We start from the raw sequence: 22,875 nt of genomic DNA, 5'->3' as shown, positions 1-22,875 counted from the left end.
ACCAGAAGTTTCTACGATGATTCTGTACCAAACCATCAAAAATCTAATATTTTGGATGTTTGACCTCACTGTGACCTTGACCTTTGACCAAAATCTAATCAGCACTAGCCATCACCCTCCTGAATCACGTGGTGTAATTTGACATTGGTAGCTTCTTCCATTCTCGAGTTATCGTGCCGACAAACAAACAAACAAGCAGTCATAGACTGGTACTTACGAAATTGTCAACTTAACCTCTGACCTTGTCTAATAAAAGCATGAATCAGTCAGAAGCCCAAGGGGAGCTTGAATTCTGAATTCATTGTGGTCTACGATTTTACACTGTGGTTTGCAGATATAATGAGTCCCAGACAAAAACTAGATTTCTTATAAAAATTCCATTTTTTTGTTTTTATTTTTAAAAAAGTGATTCAGTCCCAGCAGGATATGCCAGATAAAAGGTGTATTACTTTTCAGAAGAATCTGATAAAAGACTTATTATTTATTATATACATCAGTTATTCATCGCTGTTCCAGAATTTCGACAACCGAGTTTTAAGCGTCCGAAGCGATCGCAAAAACCGAAGACAAAATTAAAATCGAAGTTAAAACGAACTCGTAATGTCGAGCGAAGCAAAAAATCTCCATTTCTCCAAGCAAAACCTTAACGTCACTCAACGACGCGTCTGCTCGAGTGCACTGCATCATGGGACGACCCGTGACGCGTGGAGTGAAATATTTTTTATACAATCTTAAAACGTCTCCAAAACATCCGATTTTTACCAGAATTTCGACAACCGAGTTTTAAGCGTCCTAAGCGATTGCAAAAACCGAAGACAAAATTAAAATCGAAGTTAAAACGAACTCGTTACGTTGAGCGAAGCAAATACTCCATTTCTCCACATTAATTTACGGAATTATGTTTGGCCTCACTGTGACCTTGACCTTTGACCGATTTTGACCAAAATCTAATCAGCACTAGCCATCACCCTCCTGAATCACGTGGTGTAATTCGACATTGGTAGCTTCTTCCGTTCTCGAGTTATCGTGCCTACAAACAAACAAACAAACAAACAGAAACGGAAAGCATCAATATACTTCCGAAATCTAAAGATTTCATAAGTAACAAGAAAACAAAGAAACAAACAGAGTGAAAACTGAATATTTCGGCACATGTCATCACTGGGTGCCTTGGATGCCTGGCGATGACGTCGTGCAGTGCCTGGAGATGGAATAGGGAGGGGAAGTGTACAAACAAACAAACAAAGAAACAAACAGAGTGAAAACTGAGTACGCCCTTTCAGTGAGAGTGAAAATTTTAATCATAATTACCGAGAGTCATTGCCAGGAGTCGAAGAACTTCACACCTGGCGATGACATCGGGCAGTGCCTGGAGATGGAATAGGGAGGGGCGATGTACAATGATAATAGCAAGAAGGTAATTTTGTGAAAGTTTGAGACAAAGAGAAGGTGGCGTTTCTGACTGTTTTTTTTCTTCTATTATTATAGAATTGTTTATTATTGAGTTTAGAGGAAACAAGTTTAATAATATGTAAGTGATATGAGCAAGGAACCAACATGGTGGGGTGGTGATGGTAGTAATGGAGGGCCATACCTCTCAACAGAGCATGAAGGCCCGCATGACGAGTTGTGAACGATATCATAGCCAAGAATCAACCTGGACCAGATGGGGGCACTCCGTCGCAGGGGGTGGAAATTTCCGCCAAGCAGACATGGAAATCTAACCCACACCAGTGAGGGGAATGTACACGGGCTCTACCCACATCACCATAAAGCCACTCGAGGCAATATCACAATAAATGTCTAATTGTGGACCATACTCTTGAACAGAGTATTGGTACTGCCAAAGCAGCTTTTCCTTGGCTACTTGGCACAATCTTGGACGCGTCGCCATTCCGACGATTTCTTGGAGCACAGCTGTGCCCCTCTACCAGCACACTGATCCTCATTTTGCCGACCTCAGGAGGATGACAGGCTGAGTCAACCACACCTGGTGTTAATTCAGCAGCCAACGGGGCTCAAACTCAGGACCCCAGGATCCCAAGCCAGCCACCCGAACCACTAAGCCAACACCAGATAAATATCTCATTATTAACAAGTGAAATGACATCACATTAGTAGATTGGTAAAAGAACACAAAGTTGTTTTCCACCAATTTAGCTCAACGTAATGAAAAGTACAAATGAGGAAACGGAAAGCAAACGTACAACTTCATGCACAGTTGTATTGAGTGGTTAAAAACGACCAAAGGCTTCAAAAATCTCTAACAAAACAGACTACAGTATATCGAGATAAAAATTATGGCAAAAGATGTGGACAAGAGAGAACAAAAGTGTACAAAGAGTACAGATTATCTTTTTAAATGAAAGTTTGCAAAATGCAACTTCTTTGCAAGTTAACAGCTTGCACTTAAATGGCAAGCAAATGAGAGCCTTGCACAAAATGGAGAGACAGTGTTGCAATACCACCACAGTGAAATACAACGCATTACACAGAAACTGCTTTCACCGTACGAGCACAAATTATTCTACTTCAGACAGAGCCAGGTCGCTATCACCCACCTAGCTTATACTTGAAGACGTTGAAGATACAAGAGCCTTTAAAATGAGAAGAATATGGTGTGCCGGTACCCTAACCAAAACCAAATGTCATGATCATGCGCTGACCTTGCGCAGGTGTAAACGATGGCAAACCGTCAAGCGTATTGCATTCCCAGGAAGACATCCTTGAATACTCTCCAAACTGAGAGGGAAGGGTACACTTTAGCAAAACAAGCTACAGCGAAGTCGACGGCACCTCCACCGCAAATCCCCATGCTTCCCACCTAGAGCAAAGTAAAAAGACTGCAGAATCCTCCACCAAGAATGACCCATATCAAATTTTCAGTTAAGACATATTTTTGCCCCGTTTTGACCCTGTGACCCTCAGTCCCCATGAGGCATGGATCATATGTCCCCCAATGTCAATTGCATCTACAAAGTTTCATTTCAAAATGTTTTAAAATGCCCCCCCACAGAGCCCCCATGGGGGCAGGGCCAAAAATGATCCTGCTCTTACACCTTCTTGCCATGTGGTGATCATAATTACCAACTTTGTTGAATTTCGACACAACCGTTTGAGGAGATAGCATGATGATCTGGGTGTGCGCTGCCACTCGCCACGTCGCCACAGGGAGAATCCCCCTTACCTGTGGCTAATATTTTAAACCACCCATTAGCCACTGTGGCTAATTCATGTTTTAGTGGTTTTTTTTTTTACCAGTTTTAGACGAATTTTGGGTGATTTTAGCACAGAATTCAACCTTCGTTGAGACGGCCGCCATTTTGTACGTTTTGATTACGGGAATCACGCGTGATTTCGTACAAGCTTATATATACTAACTTTCGTTGTTTTAAACTAGTTTCTCGTAAAAAAAAAATAATAATGATTAAAAAAAAAATCGACCGAAATTACGCATGATTCCCATGATTGTCGTCTCAAATTTTTATTTTTATTTTTTTTTCCAGAATGATTCGGCATGATTCGGCGCTAGATGCTTCGTTGGGTCAGTGGTTGCCAGGTGAGTTTTGACACAATCAGTAGTAGTACCTGTATTAGGACGAGTTTGTTTGGATGAGAGAGTTTGTTTGGATGAGTAAGTTTGATGTGTGACATTGGTTGGAAGTGTGAGTTTGATGTGCGAGATTGGTTGTATGAGTGAAGTTGTTGGGTGAGATTGGTTGTATGAGTGAGTTTGATGTGTGACATTGGTTGGAAGTGCGAGTTTGATGTGTGAGGTTGGTTGGATGAGTGAGTTTGATAGGTGACTTTGGTTGGTTGGATGAGTGAAGTTGATGGGTGAGATTGGTTGTATGAGTGAGTTTGATGTGTGAGATTGGTTGGATGAGTGAAGTTGTTGGTGAGATTGGTTGGATGAGTGAGTTTGACTGGAATGAGGTTGGTCCAATCCTGGTCCACAACCACCCCCATCCCCCACTAAAGGCACAACAACCATAACACACACACACACACACACACACACACACACACACACACACACACACACACACACCACCACCACCATCCCTCACAATCACCACCTCCCCTGATGGTCGTTCATTCAACCAATCTCACACGTCAAACTCACTCATCCAACCAATCTGAACAATCCAACTCACTCATCCAACCAACCTCACCCATCAAACTCACACATCCACCTTAAAATTAACTTATTATTTCATATTGCTAAAAAAGAAAAAAAAAAAAAAAAAAAAAAAACTTTTGAATAAAATTTGTGGCTATTTATTCTAAACCTGGATTAGCCACAGTGGCTAATCCCTTTTGAAAGCCAGAGCACACCCAGTGATGGACGGACGGACAGACAGACAGACAGAGCCGATTACAATATTGCCCCCATTTTATAATTTTTCCCCCAAAAAGCATAGGTAATAATAAACACAATGCAGAGCCTCACCGGGGTACTGGTCAAGGTAGCCCCATTCACACAACAAGCTCCTGTGGTATGACCCCTTATATATTAAAAAACACTTCTAATTTAGCATTTGCATTTTAAATGTTAAATTTATAACCCAATTCCTTGGGGTGAAAAGCTATGGGCGTGCGACGTCAGTTTTAAATACCTTAGAATGAACAATATAGATTACAAGTGGATCTATATGCAGATAAACACACCCTCAGGAACAGGCATGGCTAACTTGTAAATGATCAGCATTCAAAATACAAAAGTCGCATTGCTAAAATAATCAAACTGTCAAAGTCTATTGGTCTATCACTTCGCAATCATGCGAGGTCAGTCTTTTGGGACTGTCACTGGTAACATGTAAACCAGTGCTACCTGCCACATGGTTGGCCTGTTGGCGAATAAGCCGACACCCTTCACTGGCTTTGTTAGTGGGGAGGGGGACTGTGACACTCTGCCAGGACTAAAAACAACTAACAAAGGGTGGATGAGCTTCCTTCAGGAGCCAAAGGCCATTCAATAAGGAAATGGTGTCTCCTAAAAAGCACCCAACCGATTGTACTGGTTTGTGGCAAATCAAATAGTTGAGAGGGGTAATGGAACCCTTGATGATGGATGAGCTAGTACTTAGCCAATGGCAACCACAAAACTACACCCGTGGGGAAGAGGGTAGGTACTGCAGTGTCACAGAAACTGTGGGTGGCATGTTCCTTGTCCAGTGGATGACACTGCAAATTCAATTCTTCCCCAACCACCTGAAAAATCTCACACTCTCACTACGTCTTTCCGAAAGGACCGTCTGGAACCCCCCCCCCCATCTACTTTCTCAACAATCCTCTGGAAGAGGTCCTTTCATTCAAACTTCTGGGTCTCACTATCTGCCATGATCTTTCCTGGGAAAGCCATCTTTCCAAGCTGACCTCCAAAGCCAGTTGCCGATTGGGATTCCTCCAACGTGCAAAGTCCTTCCGTGGCACACCTGAGCTCTTGACCACGTACAAACCTTTCATCATAGCCTGATGGAGCACTGCTTCCCCCCTCTGGGCTGGTGCTCCCACCTCTCATCTTTCTCGGCTTCACGCTGTGGAAAGCATGTCATTTAGGATCATTGGTATCTCCCACGATGAGGCTGAGTTTGGGTCTCTCACAACAGGGAGGTCAGTGGTATTTCTGTCTTCTGCCGTGTCCTCTCCGACCTCGCCAACCCCCCCCCCACACTCTATCTGAGATATGTCCCCCCACCCCCTGTCTGAGATATGTCCCCCCTCACCCCCTGTCTGAGATGTCCCCCCACCCCCTGTCTGAGATATGTCCCACCCCAACCCCTGTCTGAGATATGTCCCACCCCACCCCCTATCTGAGATATGTCCTACCCCACCCCCTGTCTGAGATCTGTCCCCCCCTGTGTGAGATATGTCCTCCCCCCCACCCCATATTTCCGCAAGTCGCTCAAGGTCCGCCAGCAACCTCCTTGTGGTAAAACTACCAAAATCAACAATCACTGCTCACCTTCACGCTTTCATTCATCTTTTTTCCCACCTTTGAAATAAACTTCCACACTCTCTTTAATCCCACTCTTCCATCCACATATTCAAAACAGCTGTTCACCACCATCTCTAATCTTTCCCCATCCAAAACCACGATCTTTTCTACTCCCGTTAATCCATCCCAAACCCACCTCCTTCGAATTCCCTGCTTTCCTTCGTGAAAGTCCATGCAGTGTAAGGACTTAAAAGTCCCTGTCGTGTCCATCTTGTTTTCCCCATGAACCCCACCCCATCCCTCTCCCTTCCATAATCTTATATATTATTTCCGAGTTTGTGGTTTCGTGTCGCGCTATCTTCGACTTTGTTCTGCGCTCGAGTAACGTGATATTCGGCTTACATTATCTCAAAGACCATATGAGGTGCATGGTACAAAAAAAAGTAAATAAAATGGTTCTGAAACAGTGAAATCGTGCCAAAAACGGTTACTGCATTTGGCTTTGTGTCCTTTGGTTGTTATTGTGTCTGAAGTATCGGTGGAGGTGGCAGCGCACCTGCCGTCTTTAGCTTCCCACCTATACGTGGCAGCACTGCCGTCTTCAGCTGTGATCCGCCCACCACACCGCCACCGCGTGCCTTCTCACGATCACGTTGGTTCTCGGACATTACGGTGCAAATTATACCAACTACAAAACAAGGGTTCCACAATGACAATGCTATAACCCAAAACATTGTGTATCAAGAAGTACTTTGAACATTGTATTCCACTTACTGCATTAAAGTAAAAATACTACTGATACTCTGCATCAGTTCCTTTCTCAAACACACACACCCACCCCAACATGTTGCGCAGAGCGCGGGTTATGCTAGTTCTCCTTATGTCTCTGTTCCTTATGTTCTCTGTTCCATAATTCTTATGTCTCTGAAGCACTGTTTTGTGCTTCCCTCTCCCACCCCTCTTGTCTCCAGTTTCCCTTGTTGTATGTTCACTGCGTAAGCTGTTTTTCAAGCCTCGACATTGAATACAAAAAAAAAAAACACAAAAAAAAACACTTTTGTACCATTTTCATGATACAAGTGGGCACTGATATTCATTGTCAGTGCTTAGTCAATTAAAAATAAATAAACTAATAAAAAACCCATCACAGACAGGTAGGTGGTCGGTCTTCTACCACCTTCTTTCTGGTCTTGCACCCTTCTGCTCTTTCTGTGCTTTGTCTCCCCCCTATCCCCCCGCCTTCCTCGGCTTTCTGCAGGACACACACGGTCCATCCATCAACCCCTTCTGGTGAAAATACCTAAATTCAGGATCACTGCTCACTTCCACTCATTTGATCCCTTTTTTTCCCATCTGTGGAACCAACATCCACACTCTCTTCAATCTCACTTCCCTCCAGGTCTTCAAGACAGCAGTTCCCAACCATCTCAGATCGTCTTCAATTGAAAACCATGATCTTTTCTACCCTCGTTAATCCCCTCCTCCACCCAACCTCAAGCCCTCCTTCCAGGGTTCCATCTTTCCCTCCTGGATCCATCCTGTCCACCTCATGTGTCCTTTCCTCACCCCCTCCCCTCCCCATTGTTTGTCCCAAGTCTCCCCTCTCAACTCTGCTGTTGGCATTTTACCCCCCTCCCTTTCTCTTTCTCTCTGTTGTTCTTTTTGTTCTGGTACATCCTGTTCCATACAGTGCACTTGCCCTTCCACGAGCATCGACTCTGTATCCAAATTTTTGGTTTTTAAAATACTGTATTTAACTGGGGTCACGAGTCAAGCCCATTCTCCACTTAAAATCGGCAACCTTGGTCAAATCAAATGTAGTTATCGAAATAAATAACTTGAAATGGCTTTTAACTTCAGATCGCCGCTGGGATATATCGGTCATATTAGACCCGAGAATAACATCAGAATAGATATATATGCCTCCCCCATCCCTTCTGGAGCAGCCAATAATTGCAAACAAAATATAAATCTGACAAGTTCTATGTATTTGTAAGATACAGGTAGCCTCTCCAACCTCCATACCCCCCCCCCCACCCACATGTTTCATAAATTATCATCTCTCTGTACTTACTCCACAGATCATTGTATAAAAGGCAAAGGAGCAGGATGCTGACCTGGGAATTACCTCGTCTAATAATACTTTACAGCAAGTGCGTCTTCATAAGGTTTGCAAGGACAGTGCAGCCGATTGGCAATGCAGTCCTCAAAGGTACATCATGAGAGCAAATCTGCAGGTCAGAGCCATAGTGGGATTGCGACGATTTCCAAGGTAGTATGTACACAAATGCTTGCTCCAAGTTAAATATACAAAAAGGTTTTGATCGCCAACAGAAACGGCATGTCATGGACCCTCCAACAAATTCCGTACTTTGACGGAAAGCAGAGCAAATATTTGGGCTCGGTTAGCAAGGATTCAGCTATCAGGAGCTAATAATATACGAGTCTACGTTGTTCACAACTCAATCCGAGGTTTCATTTCTCATTATCAAAGGCTTATGGTAGAGTCCGTACATTCCACTTCGAAACCAAATGACACTCGTAGGGGTCAACTGAGGACTCCAATTTTTTTGTTGTTGTTGTTGTTATTGTTGTTGTTGTTGATCTGCCCTTCCCCATTATCATCAAGTCGACATTTGTAAAGAGCTATGCAATGTTTCTAAATGGTATGTCAAAGTCGATCTTCGATGTCACCATAACGACTCCCCAGGTGCAATACTTTTTGTGTCGGGGTCATTTTGCAAACCCTTGTTGTTTTTATTCAAGGTCATCATTCTTTTGGATATCAAGTGGACATTTTTACGAAAACTTTTCTGTTTCCATTTATTTCGTTATTGTATTGTTTGAGCCAGTGAGTACGTGCTTATGGTGTTCTTTCAGGATGGAGCTCGAGACTAATCCGAGTTGATCAAGCGAGCAGAAAAGGAATGTGATCAAGCTGCTATCAGCAGAGCCGAGTCAGCTTGACCGAAACACAATAGCCTGCAATGGAGCCATTGAGATTCCTGATCCTCTAACACGGGAGGAATGAGTACGCACTGAAGAGATGAGCTTATTACACAGGGGATATACAGGTCCATGAGTTCCAAACAATACTACCAAAAGATTATTGGGGCGACATTATCATACCTAACATGGGTGCAAATTAACATTTTTATCCACCGGCCAGCAAGGCCGGTCACTAGAAAAAGTTACCGACCTGGCAGAATTTCTACCGGCCCAATAAAATAAAGACAAAAGTTACAAATTTGATATCAAACACTTTTAATATACTCGCATGAGTGAGTTTGATGAGTGAGGTTGGTTGGATGAGTGAATTTGATGAGTGAAATTGGTTGGATGAGTGAGTTTAATGGAGGAGGTTTGCAGAATGAGTGAGTTTGATGGAGGAGGTTGAGTGGATGAGTGAGTTGGATGGATGGATGAGTGAGTTTGATGAGTGGGGTGGGGGGTGGGGGGATGATGCAGGGAGGTGGAGGTTGTGGGTGATGGGGGGGGGGACCTTTTTGTGTGGGTGATGAGGTGGTTGCGGCTGATGGTCGATGGGGTGGAGGGGGGGGTTGTGGGTGATGGACAATGGTGGGGGTACTACTCGATCACACAACATCACATATAAACTCACTCATCCACCGAACCTCACCCATCAAACTCACTCATTCACCCAACCTCACTTATTCATCTAACCTCACTTATCAACCCAAAAGCCTCATCAAACTCACTCATTCATCTAACCTCACCCATGAAACTCACTCATTTAACCAACCTGGCAGTGTTGGGCACAGATAACCAAAAAGTTAACTTCGATAACGATAATTACAATACAAAGTTATTGGAAGTTAACGATAACTACTTTTTAACAAAAATTCAAAAAAAAACAAGGAAAAAGCTTCAAAACTCATGGAAAAGGCTTATTTATGCTAAACCCAAGAATAAAATAAGCATTATGTGTCTTTTTTGAGTCTAAGAGTCGTCACACACAGCACACACAGCACGTTTAACCGGACGGAGTCCAACATGCATTGGGAGGTTAACGGGACGGGTCAAGGACACTGTGAATCCAACAAATTAATGTCCATTTCTTACCGAAAGACCAACGGGAATAGGTCCGCGGAACGCTGCGCACACAAACAGGAAGGCACCGTTAATTCAAAAATGAGGCACGACCTTACAAACACACCGAGAACAGTTACAAACATGGCGCGACAGTATCTCCACGCCTCAACACTCATGTCCGATTGTCCGTCGCTCTGCCAAAGGTTAGACCGTCCTTGTGTTTGAATTAACCGATCTGTACGTTTCCCAACCTTGACCAAACCCAGTACCTGCAGAGCCTAGCATCCGCATGGCTGAGGAAGTCGCCATTGCAAGGCTTCTTCTTCTTCTTCTTCTACTTCCATTTTTCTTCACGCGGCAGCCTGATTCAGCATTATCTTGTAAAACAAGTAATCTATAATCATGTACATTTTTCTCCTCCTTGATAATTAGTTCGGCGAAATGCGACCCGGAAACGATAAAAATGTTATCGGACAAAAAATTAACGGACATTATCGGACGGAAAAAAATTGAGTTATCGGAAGTTAACTGGTCCGATAAAGATAAATGGAAGTTAACTTCCGATAATAGTCCAATAAAAAAGTTAACTTCGATAATTATCTGTTATCGGATTATCGCTTTTGTGCCCAACACTGCAACCTGGGCATGAGAAAATGCGTCCGAACCGCGCCAAACCGTCAAATCTCGCGCAATTTGGAACGAGATGAAAACGGACAAAATGGCCGCCACAGAATTACCGGTGATTTTTAAGGATTTCTGCGGACAAAAACAGTAGTTCTACTTGAGAAAACTAGTAGAGAAGCGAGTACAAATCGTACAAAATAACAGGAATCACTGGTGATTCGCCAGCCGGGCAGGTAAGGCAGTATTGTGTACCCGCCCAGCACAAAAGTTAGGCGCCATTGGCGACTGGGCGGCCGTTAGTTTGCACCCCTGCCTAAGATCCTAGAATAAAGCCGTTTACACACGGAGCTTGTGGGTCGGAGGGAAGCTCCGCTTAATGGCATGCCATGATAGCCTGTTGCAGTGCAGGAGCCAACCAAATATATTTGTTACCTGACATAATAAGCCTGGTATTGGCTTAGAGGTTAGGGTGGCGGCTTGGCATCCTAGGGTCCTGAGTTCAAGCCCCGTTGACCGCTTAATTAAAAATACACCAGGAGGTTGACTCAGCCTGTCATCCTTCCGAGGTCGGCAAAATGAGCACCAGTGTACTGGTAAGGGGGACACTGCATCAGCGGCATAGCCGCGTCCCAACCAATGATGCAACCAGCAGCCACAGGCTGCACTCGATAGAGAGAGAGAGACCTGACATAATTATGTACGTCTGGTGTCGAACTTGAACGCTTTCACGAAGAGAATGCTCATGTTCGTCAAAATTAAAATCCTACACATGGAGAGCAGCTATGTGTGAGAACAAGTTATAACAGAGAAATTTAAAATATTAGAATAATTGCAATTCAAAACAAAAATATCATTGAAAATCCTCCAGCTCCAAAATCCGAGCACCTCTGATGCTATCAATAGAATGGAAGGCCTACATCATCAGCCCAGGCACACATCCTTGGGTTCCAATGTTGAGGAACTTGGGCAGATCATGGCTATCTGCCATGATCTTTCCTGGGAAAGCCACGTTTCCAACCTCGCCTCCAAAGCCAGTTGCCAACTGGGAATCCTCCATCGTGCAAAGTCTTTCCTCAGCCCACCTGAGCTCCTGACCACTTACAAAGCTTTTGTCCGCAGCCTGATGGAGTACTGCTCTCCCCTCTGGGCTGGTGCTCCTGCCTCCCACCTTTCTCAGCTTCATGCTGTGGAAACCAAGGAATTTCGGATCATTGACATCTCCCACGATGAGGCTGAGTCTTTGGGCCTCTCACTCTCTCACCGCAGACAGGTTGGTGGTCTTCCTGTCTTCTACAGTCTCCTCTCCGGTCTCGCCCCGCCCTGCTGTCTGAGATTTGTCCCCATCATATTTCTGCAGGGCGCTCAAGGTCCGCCAACAACCCCCTTCTGGTAAAACTACCGAAATCATGAATCACTGCTCACCTTCACTCTTTCATTCCTCTTTTTCCCCACCTTTGGAATAAAATCCCTCACTCTGTTCAATCCCATCATTCCCTCCAGGCCTTCAAAATAGCTGTTCACCACCACCTCTTGTCTTCCTCCATCCAAAACCACGATCTTTTCTACCCCCATTAATCTACCCCCAAACCCACGTCCTTCAAATTCAAATTCCCTGCTTTCCTTCCTGAAAGTCCCTGTAATGTCCATCTTGTATTCCCCATGTTCCCCACCCCATCCCTCTCCCTTCCACAGATCTCCTAATGTCTCTGTTCCCCACTGTTTTGTCCTTCCCTCTCCTGCACCTCTTGTCTCATGACCCCCTTGCTGTGCGTTGTGTGTTAGCTCTCATACGAGCCTCGACAAGGCATACAAAAAAAACATAAGCACAATTTGGGTTCGTTCATTGTTGGTATATGAATAAATTATAAATTAAATGTTTTTTATTATCTATGCATTCCAACAACATTGTGCAAGAAGCTAAACTGTGTAGTCATCTGAAAATGGATTTGAAAGGAATGTTACATGATGGTAAGCTTTGTGCAAAAAAAATGAAACAATCTGTTACCAAGATGAGCACAATACACTGGAATGCCCGAAGTAGCAAGAAAAAGCCAGATATAATCACACGTTACAACCGAATCATAAGAGGAGTTGATCACATGGAGTGAAGATGTAAACCTTCTCCTGCAAATGGCACAAGGGAAGATGGCCGGTGATAATATGAACGTGTGTCACGGATGGCAAGGTAGTGGATTAAATTCACTGGTTTTATGACTTTGCACCCAGTCCACCACTATGTAGTGTCAGACTATATCGGCATTTGCTTTCAGACAGACCGAGTGAATTAAAAGGTGACCCCACATATTAGGTTTTGGGCTTGAACCGTAAACTCCAAAACACTATCATCAGGGATGGAATCGTGTTGTGGTTATTTGGAATAACATTCTCGTGCCCTGATACCCTCACACCCTGCCTCTCAATTCCAAACCATTCCAACAAGTCTTGCATTCAGGACCCCTCCTCCACCCCCTCAACACTTTACAGGGAGAGTATTGTAAGAAATGTGTTCAAAAGCTGAAAACAGAATGTGAAGCAGTCTTTATCAATGTGGACAAAAAATATTGTCACGTTCTATTTCGGAGCATATGCAATACAAACGCAAATGCCACATATTATCTCTCTCTCCCTTTATATAATATCCTACTGGCAAATGCAACCCTCGCTTCGCTGATGGGGATAATAAAAGGGGGAGGAGGAGGAGGAGAAAGAGAGAGAGAGAGAGAGAGAGAGAGAGAGAGAGAGAGAGAGAGAGAGAGAGAGAGAGAGAGAGAGAGAGAGAGAGAGAGAGAGAGAGAGAGAGAGAGAGAGAGAGAGAGAAGGCAGGTGTAGGGTGAGAGGGGGAAGAGAGAGCAAGAAAGTGGGGGAGTTGGGGAGAGCAACACCTCACCTAATGTTGCTATTCACTGTGGGAGGGAGGGGGAGGGAAGAGTGTGTGTGAGAGAGAAAGAGAATGAGAAACAGACACACACACACACACCGATAGAGGTGTGGGAGGTAGGGGCGTTCTGACTGGTATTTTGACGAGAACCTTCTCGATTTTAATCTTGATTTACATTAAAATCGAGTTGCTCCTCGTCCAAACACTTGTTAGATCACCCCATTGCTCCCATCCCTGATGGTTTATACTGAATAATGATTCCTTAGAATGAAAAAGAACGATATGAATTTAGTCCTGAATTGTCTTTATAGAGCTATGTAGAATTACGTAATATGATATTATGACCTCATTTGACCCAAAATGACCTCTAAATGACCCCACATGATGTAATATTTATTTATTATTCCCATGCTTTTGAAGAAAAGCAGGAATATTGTGATTGTTGTTCATGTTTTTGCAATGTTCATGTCATTACCTTTCACATATCACACATGATATATTTACATTAACTTTTACAGTAAACCTAAATGCGGAGTATGCAAAAAGGGGCGTGGCTTATTACGTCGTTTTGAGGGTCAAGCGGTCACGATACAGCTTGGCAGACAGCAAAATTTAAATCAGCATACCAAAATTAGGTACAGTAAAGTGTCTGCCAGCTTTTCCTAAAAAATGCCTCTGGGGTTGTTATATTCAGAAAACTTGACTGGTCTATCAATTTGTCCAGTAACGACTCCGAAACCTAGGACCACAGATCGATAAGATTGGAAACTCATTATGCAAGTACCAGCCAAATCAGAATGGTCTCCTTTCGTCGGAGACCCCACAAACAAATCGGATCACGTGATGATATTTCACATATACAACAGAGTATACTTTTTTTTCAGCAAGTGAAGCCCAAAGTCCATCACCCGGTCGGGTTGGGACTCTGCTGGTAGGTTTATAAAATTTAAGTGTTCACACGAAATGAGGGTCCCAGTTCAGATTTTATGTTTTTACAGCATTTTCACTCATTGCATGTTTACCCTTTGTTGTTTCAAGTTTCCTCATAATCATCGACTTTATGACGAACATTTATTTAATTAAATTACTCTATTCTCAAACAGTCCAAGAACATCAAGGCGTTGTGAACGCACACCTACGATGTGATTGCATTAATCATGACGGTTTCTAAAGGGTTAATTTAAACTTTTACAAGACAAGTAAGTAACCGTTAGACAAAGACGCAAGAAGTACAAGGACAAGGACATCAACACGGCACAGCATTGTGACTGTGCGATGTGTCTTGATGACGGATTGTAGGGACTTGGATACCTGTTACGATACTGGAATGAACCGTTAACGAGTAACTTAGTGCGTGACCGACCGAGGCGTGCAAGAAGAGCACGAACGAGCGTGATGCAACGAGCCGTGACACCACAACAAGCAGCGATTCTATATATATATATCTCTTAGAGACTCTCTCTATATCCCTTACACTCTCTCTATATCCCTTACACTCTCTCTATATCCCTTACACTCTCTCGATATCCCTTACACTCTCTCGATATCCCTTACACTCTCTCGATATCCCTTACACTCTCTCGATATCCCTTACACTCTCTCGATATCCCTTACACTCTCTCGATATCCCTTACACTCTCTCGATATCCCTTACACTCTCTCGATATCCCTTACACTCTCTCGATATCCCTTACACTCTCTCGATATCCCTTACACTCTCTCGATATCCCTTACACTCTCTCGATATCCCTTACACTCTCTCGATATCCCTTACACTCTCTCGATATCCCTTACACTCTCTCGATATCCCTTACACTCTCTCGATATCCCTTACACTCTCTCGATATCTCTTACACTCTCTCGATATCTCTTACACTCTCTCGATATCTCTTACACTCTCTCGATATCTCTTACACTCTCTCGATATCTCTTACACTCTCTCGATATCTCTTACACTCTCTCGATATCTCTTACACTCTCTCGATATCTCTTACACTCTCTCGATATCTCTTACACTCTCTCGATATCTCTTACACTCTCTCGATATCTCTTACACTCTCTCGATATCTCTTACACTCTCTCGATATCTCTTACTCTCTCTCTCTATCTCTTACTCTCTCTCTCTATCTCTTACTCATTCTCTCTCTCTTTTCCACCAGCACAGCTGTTGTTATTTTGATGACCGAGGTACACTCGGTCCGAGCACGACCCCCACCTCGCCAAAAGGGCCTATCGGACTTGGCATCAGGCAGCTCGGGTCACGCTTACCACAGTCTTGCTCAACATAACCACACTTTACACTGAGGTGGTGTAACTGGTCGGGCCACGACAACCGCGTCGGCGGTACGACACGCCAACCCACGGGTACACCATGACCGATTACACGGACACCATGGGGGTAAAGTCAAGGGCACAAAGGGTAACCTCGACGAACACGGCCGAACAAGCTTGATCATGTATCGAGAACTTTCTGTAAGATAAAGAAGCAGGAACCACGAAGCAGCTGTGCCCAATATGTACGTACACCCCGTCCGTGTGTCGGTGCACAAACCGCACTCGTCGTCGTCGTCGTCGTCGTCGTCGTCGTCGTCGTCAGTCAGCGGTACGTGTTGCTCGGCACTCTGACATGACCCACTCGAACAGGATTGACAGGGATCCCACCCCGTATTCCACAAAAGCTGTAACGTAAGTAGAAACGCCGCGGCGACGAGGTCCGTTGAGGGGTGGTGGGGGAACAAAAAAAAACAAAAAAAAATAGAGAGACGAACACCGCCATACATACCTCAGTGAACAGAGGAACTCGGGAGATCATGGCGAGAGCGGTGAGTCGGGTGCACCAACAGTCCGCCATGCACATGGGGGGGCCCCAATTCACGGTCGCTTCCTCCGCCTCTAAGCCCACATTGGAAACCGAAGACGACGAGTTATGGCTTCTGAGGAGGGAACCGGATCAGGGGTGGGCCTGCAAGAGAAGGCCACTTTTTCGGGTCCGTGTTTGAGATAGCCGTGAGAAGTAATTTTTCAAAACTCTTTAATCTCAATCTCCTCAGATTTTATTCTTTTGAGTTGTCAATCATTCACTTAATTCCCCAACAACTCTCCTCTTGTTTCCCTGTATAAAGAGGGTGTGGAGGAGGAGGAGGGGTAATGTGTACATGGAACGCCCACAAGGGGGCGGTGAAAGGACGGGGGCGTGGTCAGAGCGGGACGGGGGCGTGGTGAGAACGGGACGGGGCCTGGTAAGAGCAGGACGGGGGCGTGGAAAGAGCGGGACGGGGCGTGGTAAAAGCGGGACGGGGCGTGGTGAGAACGGGACGGGGCGTGGTAAGAGCAGGACGGGGCGTGGTGAGAACGGGACGGGGCGTGGTAAGAGCAGGACGGGGCGTGGTAAAAGCGGGACGGGGCGTGGTGAGAACGGGACGGGGCGTGGTAAAAGCGGGACGGGGGCGTGGTAAAAGCGGGACGGGGCGTGGTGAGAACGGGACGGGGCGTGGTAAGAGCAGGACGGGGCGTGGTAAGAGCAGGACGGGGCGTGGTAAGAGCGGGACGGGGGCGTGGTGAGAACGGGACGGGGCGTGGTAAGAGCGGGACGGGGGCGTGGTAAGAGCGAGTTCTTTACTTTTTCTCATTTTACCTTCGTTCTTTTATCGTTTTATTTATATTATACTCTTCTTTCTCCTTTTATCCTTTTTATTTCAATTTCCTTCTCTCTGATTGTTCTGTGTTTCTGGTTTCATTTGTTTACTTTTCGTTATCTTTCGAACACATAACTTTTTTCTGGCTTTCTTATTCAATATCAAAGTCGATCATTGTCAACTTTACCGTGAAATCCATGGTTCGTTTAAATTAGCGATGACTGATCTTCATAAAGTTAAACTTCACCAACGAACGCGCGGCACGCGAGTTACATATGATAAAAGGAGCAACTGACTAATTACATCACGACGCTGACGTAATACACATAAATTATGCCGGACACGTCACCTCCAACCTCGGATGACGTGCTGTGTCACACTCAAGTCTTTGAAGACAGATTTATAATCACAAATAAATGAAAACAGAGCCGCAGATCCACATTTTCCTCTTATTATGGACTCGTCAGGACGACTTGCTGCTAAATCGTTTATTTCTTACACGAACCTCGACTTGGTATTAAAAAAAAATATATATATATATATATATATATATATATATATATATATATATTTAAAAAAAAAATAATTAAAAAAATATCTAATAAATAATATATATATATATATATATATTTAAAAAAATATATAAAAATTCTGCAATTGTAAACTATCATAAGTTGGTTAAATTAAAATCGAACCCCCTCACTGATGAGGCAGCAAGGTACAAATCGAGGCCCATAATTTATGTGCATGATGACGTCATGCAGCGTCATGGTAAATTTGGGATCGTCATGGTATCCTTCCTGACTGCAACCCCACCTCCCAACTGGTGAGCAGCAAGACTGAGACAATGCGTTCGTGTTGCAGACGACTATTGTTGCCAACAGGTCGTGCAGCATTTTCTGTTTTGGGACTGGCCTGTGCCTTGCTGCCTCATCAAGTTAGGGGGTTCCATATTATACATATACTGTACGTATCAAACATGAATTGCCCACACAGTTCAAGAATAAATACCTCCTGAAATGTATCGCTTCTGTTCGGTGAGTTGGGGTTTTAATTTTTTTTTTTTTTTTTTTTTTTTTTTTTTTTTTTTTTTGGGCTTTAAACGATTTGAAGTAAACTTTATGCAGTTTACAAACAAATGTAAAGGCAGGCATGAAACGGCTGCTGAGAGATGTGAGCATTAAACGTCATTAATTAAACTTCAACCACAAATATATGACGTCAATGAAAACGGCTCCTGCATTGCAATGGAATGAATGATCACGTCTGACCGGTATATATATATATATATATATGGCACACGTACATGTATGCACTAGCATAGCTAGTGGGGACGGCCGCCCCAAGCGGAACTTTTGGGGGTGGCAAATTTGTTTTGTTGCATCCGTCATCAATCGACACTTCTGAGAACAATTTTTTGTGGTGCATGGAAGCACAAGGGCAGGGAGGGGTTCCACTGTGCAAATGGCCCCGCCCTCCATTTGCTGACCAATGGTTGCGGCCAACGATGTCTCGGAGAGAGGGAGCAGGCAAAAAGGAGCGTGGCATTCTGGGAAACTAAACTCGAAGACGAGGCAGTGAGGTGCTCGCGTCTCATTACTTGGCGTAAATTTTTTTTTGTTGCTCTGTACCGTTTGTCTGTCTGTCTGTTTGTTTGTCTGTCTGTCTGTTTGTTTGTTTGTTTGTTTGTCACACGATTTTTAGCCACAGTTTTCAAGCAATCGTGAAATTTTTTGTGTGTGTCGTTGACCTGCCAAAGACGGCAAGCAACGCTTAATTTTGGTGAAGATCCGAATCTGCATCTGGATCTGAGAATTTTTAAAGTGATTCTTCACCGTTGAAAGATGGGGTCAAAAACGATGTATCTCATGATATCTCGAAAAGTCGTGGACGACTCGTGACAAAACGAGATGGACGAGTTGGTTCGGTGACCAGAAATAGCCGATTCGATTTTGGTAAAGGTCCGGAATCAGATCTGACCCATCAGTGGCATCCAAAATGGAAACTGTTCAACCTGGCTCGAGAGGTATGTGCTCCACCGAGTGCCGTTCCGTTTTGTCAAGTTGTCACTCTATGAGTGATTTTTTCATTCCTGTGTTCACGTCTCATTCCTGTGCTGGGAAGGCCTTGTGTTGTTGGTAAGCATGCGTTTGTTTGCACTCATCGACTGTTCCACCAAAGCTTCACGGTTTGACCTAGGCCGGGTGAACAGTGACGTCCATAGATCTATGGACATCAATAGAAAAGTCCGTCAGAATGACAGGCGACCCTTCTATATTTTGACACCATTCAGCCTTGAAAACTCGCCCTAAATCCCAAATGACTCGCACTAACCTTCCATTGAGCGACGAGCAGGAACTGCCGACATGCAATATGCAGACGTCAGACAGAGCTGCAGACAGAGTAGCTGCAGACACAGACTCGTGGAGAATATTATAGTGCAGAACATACAGGCACATCAAACGGGAGCAATGTGAGATGTTGGATCGGCTTCACGAGGAAACCGCCCGACACACCCATCAGAGAGGTGAACTGAACATTAAGTTTGGGTTTCTCACGTCACTCGGTTACCTGATGGGCCCATCCAAGGATGGTGACATTGCCATGAAAATCCACTATCTCACAGAGACGTACGACGACATTATCACCAGCGAGCTACAGATGGAGATTCGTCCTATTCGTGGACACATCAAAACTGGTGAGGAAACCGCTGGGAAGGAAACAAAGGACTGGAAGGCAAACAATATGAAATCCTTCAACATGTTGTGAAGTGGGGATTCGAGGAATCTTTCCCAAACCTTCTCATCGTACTGAGGACGTTTCTCACCGTGTGTGTGTGTGTGTGTGTGTGTGTGTGTGTGTGTGTGTGTGTGTGTGTGTGTGTGTGTGTGTGTGTGTGTGTGTGTGTGTGTGTGTGTGTGTGTGTGTGTGTGTGTGTGTGAACGTTGCAGCGTATGAGAGGAGCTTCTCCATGCTGAAACTGATAAAGACCTACCTCAGATGCACAATGAGCTCCCCTCGGCTCAGTCATCCAGCCATCTTCTCCATCGAGCGAGAACTAGCCGAGTCCATTGACTTTGAAGCTGTGATGGTCGAGTTTGCTTCACTGAAGGCTCGGAAGAAATGAACCACGCACTCACAACAACTTGCACGGCAAGTTCGAAGTGATAAAAACGGGTTGGTGGGAATACAAACTGGGTTATACATTGATTGATTTATTAGACGTGTTAATGCGTGTGGAATCCTGCAGGATGGTGACGTGGCCTTCGGTGAGAGAAAGCTCAAGACGTCACACAGCCAATTGACTCTGGATACATTGCGTATTGGCTGCAGGTCGTTCCAGGGGTGTTCCCAATCAGCTTGTCGAGTGCTTGCCAAGTGGTTTAAGCACTCCAACGAAACCCCAGCTGCTTAGTTACTGCAGCTCCAGGGATGTGTTCAATTAATTATCAATAAAGCCTGCTATCATTTTCTAAGTCAGCCGTTCCTTATCAACAGTGTCGGATGCATTGCTTGCTTGAGTGCTTAAGGCACTTGGCGAGCGCTCAACAATAAACTTGGTAACTGAACGCATCCCAGATCTCTCAGTCTGCGTGTCAATCCTTGCGAGGGCAATGGATGTGAAACATTGCGTCTTCAAACTTGATCGAACTTTCCATCCAATACGGGTTCTGACCACACGAAAACAGGTCTGCGGGTTTTCACAAACGAAGCGGGTCAAACCCGTACAATCCAGGTCACTTACCATCGATGCAACAACAACTGAATGCTGAGTGGGCCAATGACTATTTGGAAAGGTGGAAAACAAAGGTGTAACTGTTGACTTGCAAATGTGCTGTATTTAGTTAGATTTGTAATAAAGTTCTTTCATTAGGCTTTGTGTTTAATTTGGCACATGAGTTACGAGGGGGGCAGCGATTTGACATCTCGCCCTGAGTGGCATTTTTCCTCGATACGCCACTGGATGCATACACTCACGTACCACAGTATAGCCAAAGAACAATAAGCAAGAAGACCATGATCTAGGCTTTCTTTTTCTTTTCCTTCCAGAAGCGAGGCTCATGGAAGAACAAGTGGTAAAACTGATCGTGGGAAACTCACCAAGGGAAGCTGAACAAGTAGGAAAAGAGAAGAGGGAAGATGGGAGGAAACACTGGAACTGGAGGATTTAAGCTGTCTTGCCCAGGTTTGAATCCAGACCCAGCTGCAAACTGTCATCCTGTCGGAAGGACGTTAAACTGAGCGTACTGTCTGCCGACATTATCGTTGGTGCACATTAAAGATTCCACGTTATCCTTTGAGCTATCGCCGTCACCATGGAAAAATTCCAAATTCCAAATTCCTGCTCAAACCTACAGAGGGTGTTACATCAGCCGCACAGCTGCACCCCCCCCCCAACAATGCTGCTATCCTGTCGCCTTGTGCTACATAAAAAAGAAGAATAATACTGAAACTAGAAAGGAAGATGGTTGGGTTAAGAAAGGTTAATGGGGTTGATAAAGATCGTAGGAAAGATTATGTATTGGAGATGACAAGCGATGGTGGTGCACTGCTTGCGTGAAGTCCTGGAAGGAAGAATGAGACAGAAAAGCTTCGAGAAGGTAGTTCCTTTGATTGGAGAATTGAGAATAAAAAAGTTGAGGTGTACAGTCAGCTTGGATTTTGGAAGTTTACCCAGAAGGAGTTTAATGGAAGAAAGCATGCATCTTGGAGTAAACAGAAAGCATCAGAGGAGTAAGAGAGCAAAGGGAGCAATGTCGAAGAAATGGTAAAAAAAAAAAAAAAAAAACATGGAACACTGACCTGCTTGCAATATGAGGATAACAGACCTGTGCTTTGGCCTCATCATGGGAAATTCCAATAATTTTGTGAGCCTTATATTCCACAGAATCCAGGAGCAACAGATGTGATGCTGGGGTGCCAGTCCATCGTGGAGAGCAGTCGTAGATCTGATTTTCCATGGAAAGATTTGGATCGATGGAGGATGCCCAGTGTACAGCTGGCTTTGGAGGCCAGCTTTGCTCTGTGGTCAGGATGATGGTGAGGAAAGGTCGGGATGATGGCAGCAGAAACCGTAGATAAGTTTAAATTTGAATTGGATAGGTACTTGGAAGTTACGGAGATGGAGGGGTATAGGGATGTTGACTGGACTTTTAGGTAGTTTGAGCATTGATGGGTGATTGTGTGCATGTGTAAGGAGAGCTGTTGGTGGGGGTCTCGTCAAAGAGTGTAATGTGTGGTTGATGCTGTGTGTTTTTAACCAAGCCCATGCCCCAACTCTGTGGGGGGGGGGGGGCAGAAAAAACAAACCAAAGAAAATACAAAAACTACAAAGACTTAAAAAACATTGATTTTAAAAAATTATAATGAAATAAAATAAAATTTTGCATTTTCTTCTTTGGATCTTGTGTTGATAAATTAGTGTGGTGCTCGCACAGGCATGATGGGCTGAATGGCCACCACCTGTGTCTGATTTCCTTGTATAAGTTCATGGATGATGGTGAGGCCTCGGATATCTGGGCTCATGAATGAACGAGATTAATATACCACACATGCTAGATTTAGGCTCATGGAGGAGCAAGGCAGCATAGGGTGGTGAAAAGGCAAAGTACTGACAATGTGGCAGCAGGTGGACACAATGAGCAAGAAAATGAACAAACAGGACAAAAAGAGGAGAGCGACAAAGCAAGCTGATCTTTTTTTTGTTGTTGTTGCGATCTTTTTGATGAAAAGCTTTATCAGTC

At 44.4% G+C, this 22,875-nt stretch overlaps 1 protein-coding gene and 1 long non-coding RNA gene across 8 annotated transcripts in view; one reads left to right on the top strand and one right to left on the bottom strand.

Moving 5' to 3' along the window:
* The window catches only part of WBP1L (WW domain binding protein 1 like), an 83,799-nt gene extending 63,532 nt beyond the window's left edge, over nt 1–20,267 (bottom strand). For 2 of the 7 annotated variants that reach the window (XM_085875016.1, XM_085875026.1), the window contains exons 1-2: nt 16,279–16,621; nt 1,312–1,369 (exon numbers count right to left, since the gene is read on the bottom strand). Coding sequence is in view for 4 of the 7 variants with exons in the window: in XM_085874981.1 (XP_085731107.1) it covers nt 16,279–16,353 (75 nt within the window). In the remaining 3 variants the exon portion in view is untranslated. Of the gene's footprint in view, nt 1–1,311; nt 1,370–15,764; nt 15,798–16,047; nt 16,175–16,278; nt 16,623–20,126 lie in introns of those variants that run through there. The other 5 variants (XM_085875036.1, XM_085874998.1, XM_085874981.1 and 2 more) reach the window with 5 other exon arrangements.
* On the top strand, nt 18,250–22,524 carry LOC147034009 (uncharacterized). The gene is made up of 2 exons (XR_015056480.1): nt 18,250–19,157; nt 22,020–22,524. It is a non-coding gene; the product is annotated as an uncharacterized LOC147034009 (long non-coding RNA).
* The last annotated feature ends 351 nt before the right edge of the window (nt 22,525–22,875 follow it).

The sequence above is a fragment of the Eptatretus burgeri genome, chromosome 1 (assembly GCF_056783735.1).
Source record: "Eptatretus burgeri isolate ZD-2024b chromosome 1, Ebu_testis_v1, whole genome shotgun sequence".
NCBI lineage: Eukaryota > Metazoa > Chordata > Myxini > Myxiniformes > Myxinidae > Eptatretus > Eptatretus burgeri.
Note: the sequence above shows the minus strand (reverse complement) of the source record. Positions and strands in the feature narration are given on the sequence as shown.